The sequence below is a fragment of the Rhododendron vialii genome, chromosome 11a (assembly GCF_030253575.1).
Source record: "Rhododendron vialii isolate Sample 1 chromosome 11a, ASM3025357v1".
Taxonomy (NCBI): domain Eukaryota; kingdom Viridiplantae; phylum Streptophyta; class Magnoliopsida; order Ericales; family Ericaceae; genus Rhododendron; species Rhododendron vialii.
Window position 1 is genome coordinate 3,543,729 of NC_080567.1, and position 14,217 is coordinate 3,557,945.

Here is a 14,217-nt window from a genome sequence, read left to right on the forward strand (position 1 = left end):
TTTCCAATTGGAGTTTTAATGCTATTCATATAAAAGGAAAAACAAATGTCCTCCCTGATTTTCTATCAAGGCTCAAAAAAGAATTGTTGGGCCCGGAGTGCCCCCATGGATTTGGTTACACAATGCCACTCCCTGCGACCACTCTAAAAACAGACTTGCGTGTGCGATGTCGAATGCCATAAAAGACTTAATTGAAACCCTTCCTACCACCAATTGGTTTTAGGAGAGATGGTGGATAAACGGTCCGACAAGTGGTATCAGAGCCAGGAAGTCATGGGTTCGAGTTGCGGGAGCGTCATCGTGAGGGACGGATTGTTGGGCCCGGAGTGCCCCCATGGATTTGGTTACACAATGCCACTCCCTGCGACCGCCCTAAAAACAGACTTGCGTGTGCGATGTCGAATGCCATAAAAGACTTAATTGAAACCCTTCCTACCACCAATTGATTTTAGGAGCGATGGTGGATAAACGATCCGACAAAAATCAATTAGTTTTCAAAAACAAAACCACATTCCTTTGTTCCTGGTCATTTTCCAATGATTTCCTGTTTCCACCCAGTTAATCTTCCTGTCCACCTTCAATGTCAAATTTTGGAGTTAACCCTTCTTTCCAGGTGTGTCCAAATGTGTCAAAGCCTTCAACATCTCTGTATTTTTAAGTATGGTCTTGATAAAGGTCCCATAAAAGGTTTACCTTTCCATCCTGTCTATCCCTTCCTCACCCATTTTGAAGTGTCTTACCATAATGTATTTTATTTCTAAAAAAGAAGCCTATCTCCTCTTATGGTATTTAGTTGATGTGTATACTATAAGTGTCTATTTTAATAAATCAGCAGTCTTAGTTTATCTGGCTCATGCGGCGTTCAATCAGATCCATCCTCCAGAAGATTTCTTTTTGAAATTTCTCTTGCCCTTTGGAAGCATATCTTTCTGGCAACAGAAGATCAGACAAATCCCCAACAGTGCAGGCGGAGATCTCCAATTTGCTTTTTGGACAAGTCGCAACAACAGGAGTCATCCCAATCCAGATGGTTCTATCACATGGAGAAAGGAGTATCACACCATATTCCTCTCTGCATATCCAGAGTCTCAAAGCATCCAGAACGACAGTGGAAATTATCTTGTCATGACTCAAACACTATGTTCACTTAATGGATTTGAAATTATGCAGAAGCGTTCAATCTACTCCTAGAGGGGGGTGAATAGGAGTTTTAATAAAAATATACCAATTTTTAAATTTAACAGTCTTGATTAATCCAAACCAAAAAATAAAGTACTGCAGTAGAATAAAAATTATAATAAGAGATGCACGATTTACGTGGAAAAACTTAGGGTCCTAAATAACCCTAAGCCAAAACCATGGCCTAATACTACTGCTTTATTCTATTAGTCGAAAAGAAGTACAGATTGCGAAATAGCAAAAACCTTACCCAAGCCTTTACCTATTCTCGCCATCTCCGATGCTCCTTGAGCTTCTTCGAGATCCAATAGATGCACCACGGACTTCACGCCCGATCTCCGGATTCAACCGGCTCCGAATCAATCTCCCAAAGATTCGGCCACAGCAGGAAACGGCACAAAGAACCACCAACAGTGAATGAATGATATGATGAGAAGCATGATCTAGATAACCCAACTATCGTTCAAAGATGCAAGAGGCAAGAACAACAAAAACGGAATACGGGCTGCACACCAAAATCACCCCACTGCCGTGCACCCCTTTCTTTTTCTTTATTAACAAACAAAATCTCTCGCCCTCCGCCAAAAACCGAAATAGTCGAGCAGCCCTTTCTTTCGTTTGTATAAACAAAAAAAAACTTCAATGGATCGTGCAAGAATGAAACAAAACAAAGGGGTTAATTGCTGCCAAAATAAAACTCTCTCTGGTTGGCTACCTCCTCTGAATGAACAACCCCTCTTTTTTTTATATACTTTTGATACCTCTCGACCGAAAATCTTTTACTAATGCAAGTATGGAAAGTAAATTTTCGAAGGATTTTTTTTTTTCAAAAGACAAACGTGCAATTTTGTTTCTCTAAAAAAGGAAATCTCGTAATGACAATGATGTTAGTATGGAAACGAGTATTCGGAGAGATTTAGGAAAGACAAATTTGCATAAATAAAATTTTTAATCTTGGAAATAATATGCATGATGTGCTAATGCAAATTACCTCTCACGCGATTGGATCAATTACATAGCGGTCAACTTGGCGCAGATAATGGGAGGAGCATCGAGCGAGCAACTACCCCCTAATTAATTAACCTACCCATTACAATCAAATGGAGCCGATATAATAAAGACACCAATGAAGGTTTTGAACAACCCCAGAAAGTGCCAAAATATCTAACAATCTCCCCCTTTGGCATTTCCGGGACAACACCAACTGCACTAAAACACAATGGAAAAATACAACTTAAAGAGACAAACACTAGTCTTAACTAGGTCTATCCAATAAAGCTTGAGTTGCACTTCCAATACCTGCAAAGATAGCTCAACAAAAACTATGCGACAAAATATATGTTTCGAAAAGTAGAATGGGTCGGCATAATTTAATAATAAATGACAAAGCAACATTATATCCAAAAGCATGAAAACTCAACCAGCGATTCATCAATAAAATAAATCTCTCCTTATAAGTATCTCTCCAAATGAACAAAGCACTCAAACATTCTCTATCTTTATGCAAGACTCAACGACACATATCACTCTCCATTACTCCCCAACCCATGACCATAAAAACTCTCCCCCTTTTTGTCACGGAAAAACAAAGGAAAAGACTGTATCCGAGTGAGATACATGCAACCTGAAAGCATACAAGAGAATCATACGATATGCAATAACAAGAATCACATAGGCAAGATGGCTATAAGAGAAATGCATCGAATGAAAAATTTAAGACCATATCAACTCATGGAAGCAGAATGATGCAGATCAAAGAATGGACAGAATACCATGCCCAAGCCTATGAATGTGAAGCGTAAACGCCGTGCATGAGGAGCAAGAAAACTTATCAAGGACTAAGTGGGCGCTATAATCTTATCTCAAGAAAGGTTTAAACAAGACTATCACAAGGAAGTCAAACCAGAAACGCTCGGACCTACGAACTTAAGCACAAACCTCATCGGTTGTTTTAGACTCAAGATTAGCGACTTATACCTAGCCTTGTGGGGCAAAGGACCAAGCAGCTATAACCTCAAAGGTGAAGAGACAAATGTAAATAAACCCCCCCTTTTTTTTTAATAGGGGTATTGTTCCTTCTTCTTTTTTCTTTTTTTTTTTCAAAGCAATAGACAAGAAATAAAAGAAAGTCTCATTTTGATTTTTCCAAACCTTAGAGGTGCGTTACACACTAATCCATAGGCGGCCCATCTCATAAGGAGTCAAATGAAAGAAAGCATCCCTAGGTAAACAACGAACATGTGGTCAATCAAAGTGATGAGTTAAGATAAACTCAACTGAGACTCAATAGAGACCACTTAAACAATGTACGTTTACTAGCTCCAAGTGAGATTGTGTGCATAGAAATGTGAGCATGGGATTCTAATACCAAAATAGAGAGCAACATCACTATGTAACAGATTGATATGATTGAAAAAAAATTGATTTGATACATTACTCTCAAAGGCATAAGCATATGTAAAACTGATATCAAGATAGCACATGATTCCCAAGCACGCAAAAACATTGCAAGCACGTACACGATTAAAAAAATCTTTGACTCAAAAACAATATACCAAAAAAAAAAAAACTACTAAGTACATAACAACACATGACAACTCAAAATTAAAAACATTCAAAGCAAGCATATGAGATGGCATGTGACCCCACACACAACCTAATCTAGAGAAATTAAACCAAGAGATTTCCTAAGGTACTCAAACCTAAGAGAATCTAAAGGCTTAGTGAAAATATCCGCTTTTTGATATTGTGTGGGTATAAACTCAAGTGTCACGACACCATCTTCAACTAAATCACGAATAAAATGATGACGGATGTCGATATGTTTAGTCCTAGAATGTGGAACTGGATTTTTAGAAATATTAATGGCACTTGTGTTATCGCAAAAAATAGTCATTACACCTTGACATAGACCGTAGACTTGAAGCATTTGCTTCATCCATAAAAGTTGGGTGCAACAACTACCAGCGGCAATATATTCTGCCTCTGCGGTGGACAACGAAACACAATTCTGCTTCTTGTTATGCCAAGCAACCAAGCAGTTTCCCAAATAGAAACAACCACCGGAGGTACTCTTCCTATCATCCGCGCTTCCGGCCCAATCAGCATCGGAAAATGCGGCTAAGTCCACATTAGTACCCTTAGGATACCAAAGACCAAGCGTGAAGGTGCCCTTAACATAACGAATAATTCACTTGACAACGATCAAGTGAGACTCTTTAGGGTCAGATTGATAACGGGCACACACTCCAACACTAAACGAAATATCTGGACGACTAGCTGTAAGATATAATAAGCTTCCTATCATACTACGATAAAGCGTGGAGTCAACACTAGCGCCCTCAATATCTTTAGCAATTTTAATGGTGGAACCCATGGGAGTACGAGTACTCTTGGAATCTTCCAAACCAAATTTTTTGACCAATTCTTTCGCATATGTGGATTGGGACAAAAATATCCCATCATTCAACTGACGAATTTGAAAGCCTAGAAAGTAAGTCAATTCTCCCATTAGGCTCATTTGAAACTCATGGGACATCTGTGCCCCAAATTGTTTTGCATGCCGCTCATTTGTGGAACCGAACACAATATCATCAACATATATTTGAGCAATTAAAAGGTCGCTCTCAATTTTCTTCAGAAATAAAGTTCGATCTGCTCCCCCTTTCACAAAGCCAGTATTTAAAAGATGATCGGTTAAACGTTCATACCAAGCTCGAGGGGCTTGTTTAAGGCCATAAAGGGCCTTACGAAGGCGGTACACATAATCAAGGAATGAGGGATCAGTAAACCCTTTGGGTTGTTCCACATACACCTCCTCCTTAAGGTCACCATTCAAAAAAGCACTTTTAACATCCATTTGAAATAATTTAAAATTAAAATGAGATGCAATGCCAAAAAGTAGCCTTATTGACTCCATTCTTGCTACGGGGGCAAAGGTATCATCGAAATCAATTCCCTCAATTTGGGTGTACCCCTGGGCAACTAACCTAGCCTTATTACGCACGACTACGCCATCCACGTCCTTTTTATTTTTAAATATCCATTTAGTGCCTATGACATTAGTGTGAGAGGGTCTTGGTACTAAGTACCAGACGTCATTCCTAACATATTGTTGTAGTTCTTCTTGCATGGCTCCTATCCAATAGTCATCTCCTAAGGCCTCTTCTACCCTTTTTGGCTCTAATGTGGACGTGAAACACACATAATTGATCTCATTCGTAATTTGCCTCCTAGTTTTCATCTCATCATTGGGTTCTCCTATGACTTGGCTAATGGGATGGTTAAGCTTTACTTTAGCCAAGGGTTCTTTGGCAGAGAAAGGAACTAAGTTGTGTTGACCTAACTCCTCATCTTCTTAAGGCTCATCTACCTCAACCTCACTATCTTTTTCAACTCTCTCATCCACACTCGTAGGAATGTCAACCACCTCTTTAGAAGAAACTCCCTCATCTAAACCATTGGATTGAAACTCCCCCTCAAAAATTTCCCAACTCCCCTCATCATCATCATTAACCTGAGGGACTGACTCATCAAGCGTGGTATCGTCAACAACTACATTGGCTGACTCAACTAGGGTAGAGGTGCGTAGATTTTATACTCTAAATGCACTACTCGTGTTGGAATAGCCTAAAAAGATACCATCATCACTCTTTGAGTCAAATTTGCCTAAGGACTCACTATCTCTCAAAATATGACATTTACTACCGAACACCCTAAAATACTTCACTGAAGGCCTCTTACCATTCCAAATTTCATAGGGTGTAAGGATAGTCCCTGGTCTAACATACACTCTATTTATAGTATAACACGCAGTATTAATAGCTTCAGCCCAAAGGTTTCTAGGGACACGTTTGGCATGAAGCATAATTCTTGCCATCTCTTGAAGGGTTCTATTCTTTCTTTCAACAACCCCATTTTGTTGGGGTGTGCGAGGTGCGGAGAACTCGTGCTTAATACCTTTTTTATTATAATATTTTTCAATGTCGGAGTTCTCAAACTCACGACCACGATCACTGCGGACTCGTGAGATAGGGTACCCTTTCTCATTTTGAATACGTTGACAAATAGTTTTGAAACAAGCATAAGCATCGGATTTTTCTCTAAGAAAACCAATCCATGAAAAGCGAGAAAAATCATCAACTATAACCAAAATATATCGCTTGCCCCCTAAACTTTCAGTACGTGAGGGTCCATCAAGTCCATTTGAAGTAACTCTAAGCATTTTGTGGTTGCAACTAAATTTGTCTTTTTATGAGGGCGTTTTATTTGTTTGCCCTTCATGCAACCAGCACACACAAGCCCTTGCCCATTGGCAAGTTTGGGCACTCCCCTCACAATCTCGTTCTTAGTTATTCGATGTAATTCCGGAAAATTTACATGTCCTATACGTTGGTGCCAAATTTCTACATCGTCAAGCAATACTCGATGACACACATTAGAACCGGCAATTTCAACACAATAGCAATTATTTGAGGAACGAACACCTTTAACCACACACAAACCCGAAGCATCAACAATAGAGCAATTATTTTTAGAGAAATTGACTTCATGCATATTATCACAAAATTGCCCTATGCTTAACAGGTTAGCTTTCAAACCCTCAACATATAATACGTTATCTAACGGAGGGATTCCGGGTGCATTTATGGTGCCTTGTCCTACGAATTTACCTGTATTACCACCACCAAATGTGACAAAACCACCATTATACTTGTCTAGCTTAAAAAAGAAAGACTTATTTCCGATCATGTGTCTAGAACATCCACTGTCTAAGTACCAGGCGCAGGCATCATGTGCCCGAAAAGCAGTGTATGCTACATGACAAATGACTCTCTTCCATGTTTGCTTCGGTTTGGTGTTCACATGCGAGGTGTGACCATGTGTAGTATGTCTTGCAACAATCCTATCAGTCTCTCCACTATTATTAGCCAAAATTGACAACTTTTTGATTTCCACGACGAGGTAAGAAGTTTGATTTGCCAACTGACTCAAAGTCTTTTGAAAATTCTCATTCTTAATGTTTGTGGGAGACTGACACACAACTTGAGGTCTTCCCACATTGGGTTGACCATTTCAAACACTTTTATTAATTGGGGCTACAAACAGTTTCCCCTTTGTTCTCTGATTGTCCCTTCTAAGTGTATAACAAAAAGGTCGAATGTGACCTTGACCACCATAGTAGTGACAAATAAAAGGATTTTTCTTTTCAGGAGCATGAGTATTGTTGTAAGCATTCTTAATGATGGTGGGAGATTTAATAGAAGATTCGGGTTTATCGCTCACTACCTCATTCTTTGCAATTTCAGATTTCACAAACTTGATTTCCTTTTTTGTGAACTCGTTAGCCTTATGTATCAGTGAAGGTGGATCAACAAACCCTAAGCCGCTTCTATTTTTAAACGTATGTGTCATCTTAGCAATACGAGTTGCACCACACTCATTACGCTTTATGGCCTCAGTGGCCTCCCTAAGGTCATGCTCCAGATCAAAAATCCTCTCGTTAGACCCTTCAAGAGCCTTCAAGGCATTCACATGCTCTCTCTCAATTTTGGCAAACTTGTCTTTCAAATTAGCAGTATAAGTTTTTAATTCTTTAAGCTCGCGCGGTGTTCTTAGATTCAATGTCATCACTAAGTTTGTTCCTCTCACCACTAATTTTCTCGATGACACTCATGAGTTCCTTCTTTTTCTTTTTCAGTTTGACACCTTGTTTAAACAACTGATTATAGGCCTCATGAATAGAATCTATATCATCATCACTATTCTCACAATCTTCGTCAGTCGAGACATACTTACTATCATCGCTAAGAGTTGTAGAAAGTTCAACCGATTTGGGGGACGCGGGAGACTTAATGTTGGCAACAAGCACAGAATATCTAGGAGCTTCAGAACCCCCATCACTACTGTCATCACTATCGTCATCCCACGTAGCCTTTTAACCCTTGGCCACTTTCTTTTTAAGAGTGTTTGCACACTCTGTTTGAACATGCCCGAAACCGTGACACTCGTGACATTGTATACCTTGGGGTTTCTTGGATTTGTCAATAAAAGATTTCTTTTAATTATCCCAAGAATTAAAATTCTTGCCCCCACTAGTTGAAGGAGAAAATTTTCTGGAATTATTATTTTTACGAAATTTAACAAAATTTCTGAATTTTTTAGCAAAGAAAGCAAGTTCTTCTCCGTCAAGGTCATTATCACTCTCTTGTGTCACAGAGGATTCTTCTTTAGAAGATTTAAAAGCAATGCTTTTATTAGGCTTTAATGTAGGTTTCTTTGAGAGATGATTCAATTCAAACGTTTGAAGTTTACCTACAAGTTCCTCAAAAAGAATGTCATCAACTTTATCACTTTCTTCTATCGCAACTACCTTAGCCCTAAACCTCTCAGGAAGAGACCTAAGCACTTTTCGACAAACTTTAAGATTAGGGATTGGTTCTCCTATTGCGTGGAAGGAATTAATGATGTCACTCAACTTAGTGATAAAACTATCAAATGTCTCATCTTCCTGCATTCTCAAATCTTCAAAACGTGTTGTAAGTATTTGGAGTTTTGAAGTTTGAACAGTCTTAGTACCCCCGTGGGTGACTTGGAGAATATCCCAAGCCACTTTTGCAGTAGTGCATGCGGAAATACGACTAAATTTAGTTTTACTCAATGCTCCATAGATGGCTCCTAAAGCTTTAGAGTTTGCCTCAAAACTTTCATTGTCAGCAGAATTCCACTCAGTGTCATCCTTAGCCCTCATTTGTTTAGTCGTAGTGTCTTCTATGGTAGGGGTCTCGTAGCCGTACTTGACAGATCTCCAAACCCTAACTCCTAGGGAACTTAAATGTGTTGTCATACGGGCTTTCCAATATGGATAATCATTACCGTCGAAAAAGGGTGGCCTCGAGTTTGAGGCTCCTTCTCGTGGTGTGTTCTTGTCCATTATAACTAGAATAAAAACTCAAGTGGTTAAACCTAAACAGAGCAACCTGGCTCTGATACCAATTGAAATTATGCGGAAGCGTTCAATCTACTCCTAGAGGGGGGTGAATAGGAGTTTTAATAAAAATATACCAATTTTTAAATTTAACAGTCTTGATTACTCCAAACCAAAAAATAAAGTACTGCAGTAGAATAAAACTTATAACAAGAGACGCACGATTTACGTGGAAAAACTTAGGGTCCTAAATAACCCTAAGCCAAAACCACGACCTAATACTACTGCTTTATTCTATTAATCGAAAAGAAGTAAAGATTGCGAAATAGCAAAAACTTTACCCAAGCCTTTACCTATTCTCGCCAATCTCCGATGCTCCCCGAGCTTCTTCAAGATCCAATAGATGCACCACGGACTTCACGCCCGATCTCCAGATTCAACCGGCTCCGAATCAATCTCCCAAAGATTCGGCCACAGCAGGAAACGGCACAAAAAACCACCAACAGTGAATGAATGATATGATGAGAAGCGTGATCTAGATAACCCAACTATCGTTCAAAGATGCAAGAGGCAAGAACAACAAAAATGGAATACGGGCTGCACACCAAAATCACCCCACTGCTGTGCACCCCTTTCTTTTTCTTTATTAACAAACAAAATCTCTCGCCCTCCGCCGAAAACCGAAACAGTCGAGCAGCCCTTTCTTTCGTTTGTATAAACAAAAAAAAACTTCAATGGATCGTGCAAGAACGAAACAAAACAAACGGGTTAATTGCTGCCAAAATAAAACTCTCTCTGGTTTGCTACCTCCTCTCAATGAACAACCCCTCTTTTTTTTTTATATACTTTTGATACCTCTTGACTGAAAATCTTTTACTAATACAAGTATGGAAAGTAAATTTTCAAAGGATTTTTTTTTTCAAAAGACAAACGTGCAATTTTGTTTCTCTAAAAAAGGAAATCTCGTAATGACAATGATGTTAGTATGGAAACGAGTATTCGGAGAGATTTAGGAAAGAGAAATGTGCATAAATAAAATTTTCAATCTTGGAAATAATATGCATGATGTGCTAATGCAAATTACCTCTCACGCGATTGGATCAATTTCATAGCGGTCAACTTGGCACAAATAATGGGAGGAGCATCGAGCGAGCAACTACCCCCTAATTATCCTACCAATTACAATCAAATGGAGCCGATATAATAAAGACACCAATGAAGGTTTTGAACAACCCCGGAAAGTGCCAAAATATCTAACAGGATTAACACCTGCAGAAGTTCCCTCATTTCTCCTCCATTATGAATCTACAAATTGGAAATTCAATGATACTTATACGGAAGAATGGCGCCAAAATATTCGCTATCTTTTGGAGCAATATTACTTGACCGACAGAACTGAAGACTATTCTGGAAGCAGTGGTTCAGATAATCCTGAATGACAATCATGTGCCCATGCCACCTGTTTCTCTTTCCATTTCCAGATGATGGTGAAATAATTGGTCTTTACTGTTATGTACTGTTGTAAGATGTATAATTGGTATTTATTGTTACTGTTGATGTGTGCAGTTATTACGTTGTAGGCTGTACCTAGTAGGCATAGGTGTTGATATAATTAGTTTGTACTGTAGTAAGGTTGAAAGATAGTTTGTACTTTGATGTGATGGGTAAAGTTGTATGTGAAAAGTCTACGTAGTAATTAGTGTGGCAAATAATTGGTTTGTATTATTCCAGTGTACCAATTATATGTGGTACTATGAATGATGTAAGCACCAGTGTCTGTATTGCCTATAAAGGGAGGGCTCGACCCGTTGTAAAAACCAAGTTAGTTCAAGCTAGTAATCAAGCCAGTATTTTCCAATAATATCTCATGTGTCTTGTGTTCTCTCTTTGATCCTAACCTACTTTGTGTTTGTACCCACTTTGTGTCTGCAAACTTGGTATCAGAGCCAATGTTGTATATTCTAGCTTAAACCCCTTCTAGGAACTTCTTTTTCAGAACTACTTCGAATCTTTTCTAAAAGAAAAATTGAAGTGTATGCTCTGTGGTTGCCTTTTAAAGGATCCTCCACATCAGAAACTTCATTAACTATTTTGATTACAGAATTTTGTATCAGTGGGTTAAAAGTACCTTGAGACTTTTGGCTTTTGAGCAGTGTGTCTCGGTTTATCTACCCTAATATACAGAATTTTATTAATCAAAATCTGTTAAAAGATTTTACATTGAAAAGAAAAGATTTGTTGTATGAGGAAACAAAGAACCCAAACCTTTATCCGTAAAAAATGAATCATTTGTTTTCCACCTATTCCTCTGCTACCTCCTCCTTAGTTCCTTCAAGATCGTCCACCAGTAGAAATTCCTCCACCTCTTCTTCTAATCTTGAGTACTTGTATGAGTTTGAATACCTACCTGATGATAGTAAGGTTCCCCTTACTGATCTTCCTTTCCTAAACCCGTATAATGCCTTTGTCAGACCACAAATTTCTGTAAAAAGTCTGTCACCCAACTCTTCTCTACAAAACGTCCAACCTCGGTAAAAGAGTATGTCCAAGCCTCCAAGTTTGATCAATGTTTCATAGCAGCTACAGAAGCTGAACAACTTTTACCCTTGGAAATCCCGGTTGATTTGCCTCGCCTTTGGCAACAACAAGGATTTACTCATCTTCACTTTGGAGCAATCAGACTTGCTGTCACTTTCCATGGCAGAAAAGGTTTACTTGTTACTTCCAAACTTGCTCTGGTAGATACCAGATTCATACAGTATCAGCACACATGCATTGCTACTATCCAAACCACGTTAAATGCTAGAACTGCGATCTTTACCTTTTACCCAAATTTCAACATGCCACTAGCAGATCCTCATTTGTTATCAGCCTTGAAGGTCCAAGTTCAAATTGGTGGTGCCTCCCAAATTTCTAACACATATGCAGCAACCCTTCACTACCAAATGGCCTATCGCCTTCAGAACCATGCTTTTGACATGTCATTACCTTCCTCCACAGATGAAGCCCTTTTCCTAACCGTCAACGCACCTCACCAAGCTTCCTGTGTCCATGTTCCATGTCAGATTTCCCGTCTTGAACTTCTCAAGCTTCTCCCAGAGGCAGAGACTTCTTTTGGGAATGAAATCTCCATTGTACCATCAGGTTTTGGGATGAAAGTTGGATTTGAGGATTGAACTGGGATGGGATTTTTTTGGTTTTTCTCATAAGCTATGTTCCAAGACTCTGTGAGAAGCTTGAGAAGTTTAGGATGGGAAATCTAACGTGGAACATGGACACAGGAAGCTTGGTGAGGTGCATTGACGGTTAGGAAAAGGGCTTCATCTGTGGAGGAAGGTATTGACATGTCAAAAGCATGGTTTTGAAGGCGATAGGCCATTTGGTAGTGAAGGGTTGCTGCATAAGTGGTAGAAATTTGGGAGGCACCACCAATTTGAACTTGGACCTTCAAGGCTGATAACAAATGAGGATTTGCTAGTGGCATGTTGAAATTTGGGTAAAAGGTAAAGATCATAGTTCCATCATTTAACGTGGTTTGGACAGTAGCAATCCATGCGTGATGATACTGTATGAACCTGGTATCTACTAGAGCAAGTTTGGAAGTAACAGGTAAACCTTTTCTGCCATGGAAAGTGACAGCAAGTCTGATTGCTCCAAAGTGAAGATGAGTAAATCCTTGTTGTTGCCAAAGGCGAGGCAAATCAACCGGGATTTCCAAGGGTAAAAGTTGGTCAGCTTCTGTAGCTGCTATGAAACATTGATCAAACTTGGAGGCTTGGACATACTCTTTTACCGAGGTTGGACGTTTTGTGGAGAAGAGTTGGGTGACAGACTTTTTTATAGAAGTTTGTGGTCTGACAAAGGCATCATACGGGTTTAGGAAAGGAAGATTAGTAAGGGGGACCTTACTATCATCAGGTAGGTATTCAAACTCATACAAGTACTCAAGATTAGAAGAAGAGGTGGAGGAATTTCTACTGGTGGACGATCTTGAAGGAACTAAGGAGGAGGTAACAGTGAAATAGGTGGAAAACAAATGATTCATTTTTTACGGATAAAGGTCTGGGTTCTTCGTTTCCTCATACAACAAATCTTTTCTTTTCAATGTAAAATCTTTTAACAGATTTTGATTAATAAAATTCTGTATATTAGGGTAGATAAACCGAGACACACTGCTTAAAAGCCAAAAGTCTCAAGGTACTTTTAACCCACTGATACAAAATTCTGTAATCAAAATAGTTAATGTAGTTTCTGATGTGGAGGATCCTTTAAAAGGCAACCACAGAGCATACGCTTCAATTTTTCTTTTAGAAAAGATTCGAAGTAGTTTTGGAAAAGAAGTTCTCAGAAGGGGCTTAAGCTAGAATGAACAACATTGGCTCTGATACCAAGTTTGCAAACACGAAGTGGGTACAAACACAAAGTAGGTTAGGATCAAAGAGAGAACACAAGACACATGAGATATTACTGGAAAATACTGGCTTGATTACTAGCTTGAACTAACTTGGTTTTTACAACGGGTCGAGCCCTCCCTTTATAGGCAATACAGACATTGGTGCTTACATCATTCACAGTACCACATATAATTGGTACACTGGAATAATACAAACCAATTATCTGCCACACTAATTACTACGTAGACTTTTCACATACAACTTTACCCATCACATCAAAGTACAAACTATCTTTCAACCTTACTACAGTACAAACTAATTATATCAACACCTATGCCTACTAGGTACAGCCTACAACGTAATAACTGCACACATCAACAGTAACAGTGAATACCAATTATACATCTTACAACAGTACATAACAGTAAACACCAACCAAAAAGGGATGTTTTTATGAAAAGAGGCTTGATGATGAATGGTAAGAAATAAGGAAGTTAAGTGTGGCATCCATTTGAGAATTCTTAAATTGGTTTGTGAAATTGTCATTGGCTATTTAGATTACTGAGTGTGTAATGCTACTTCCGACTCGATGTATGACTAGTTAGGGTTAGCTACAAGACGTATAGATTCCCTTAATAGTAGTTCGGCGGTTCTTCATGACATTCCATCGTATCTCAAGTCATTCATTGAAATCCATTCACTCTTATTGCATGTTTC

At 38.9% G+C, this 14,217-nt stretch overlaps 1 protein-coding gene across 1 annotated transcript; it reads right to left on the minus strand.

Annotated features, from left to right (window-relative positions):
- Positions 1 to 6,348: 6,348 nt before the first annotated feature.
- LOC131306771 (uncharacterized) lies at positions 6,349 to 9,112 on the minus strand. Its single transcript, XM_058333196.1, has 4 exons — positions 8,314 to 9,112; positions 7,831 to 8,064; positions 7,286 to 7,742; positions 6,349 to 7,231 (listed from the first exon to the last, which is right to left on the minus strand). The coding sequence occupies exons 1-4, from the start codon at positions 9,110 to 9,112 to the stop codon at positions 6,349 to 6,351; spliced, it is 2,373 nt and encodes a 790-aa protein (XP_058189179.1).
- Positions 9,113 to 14,217: the final 5,105 nt, after the last annotated feature.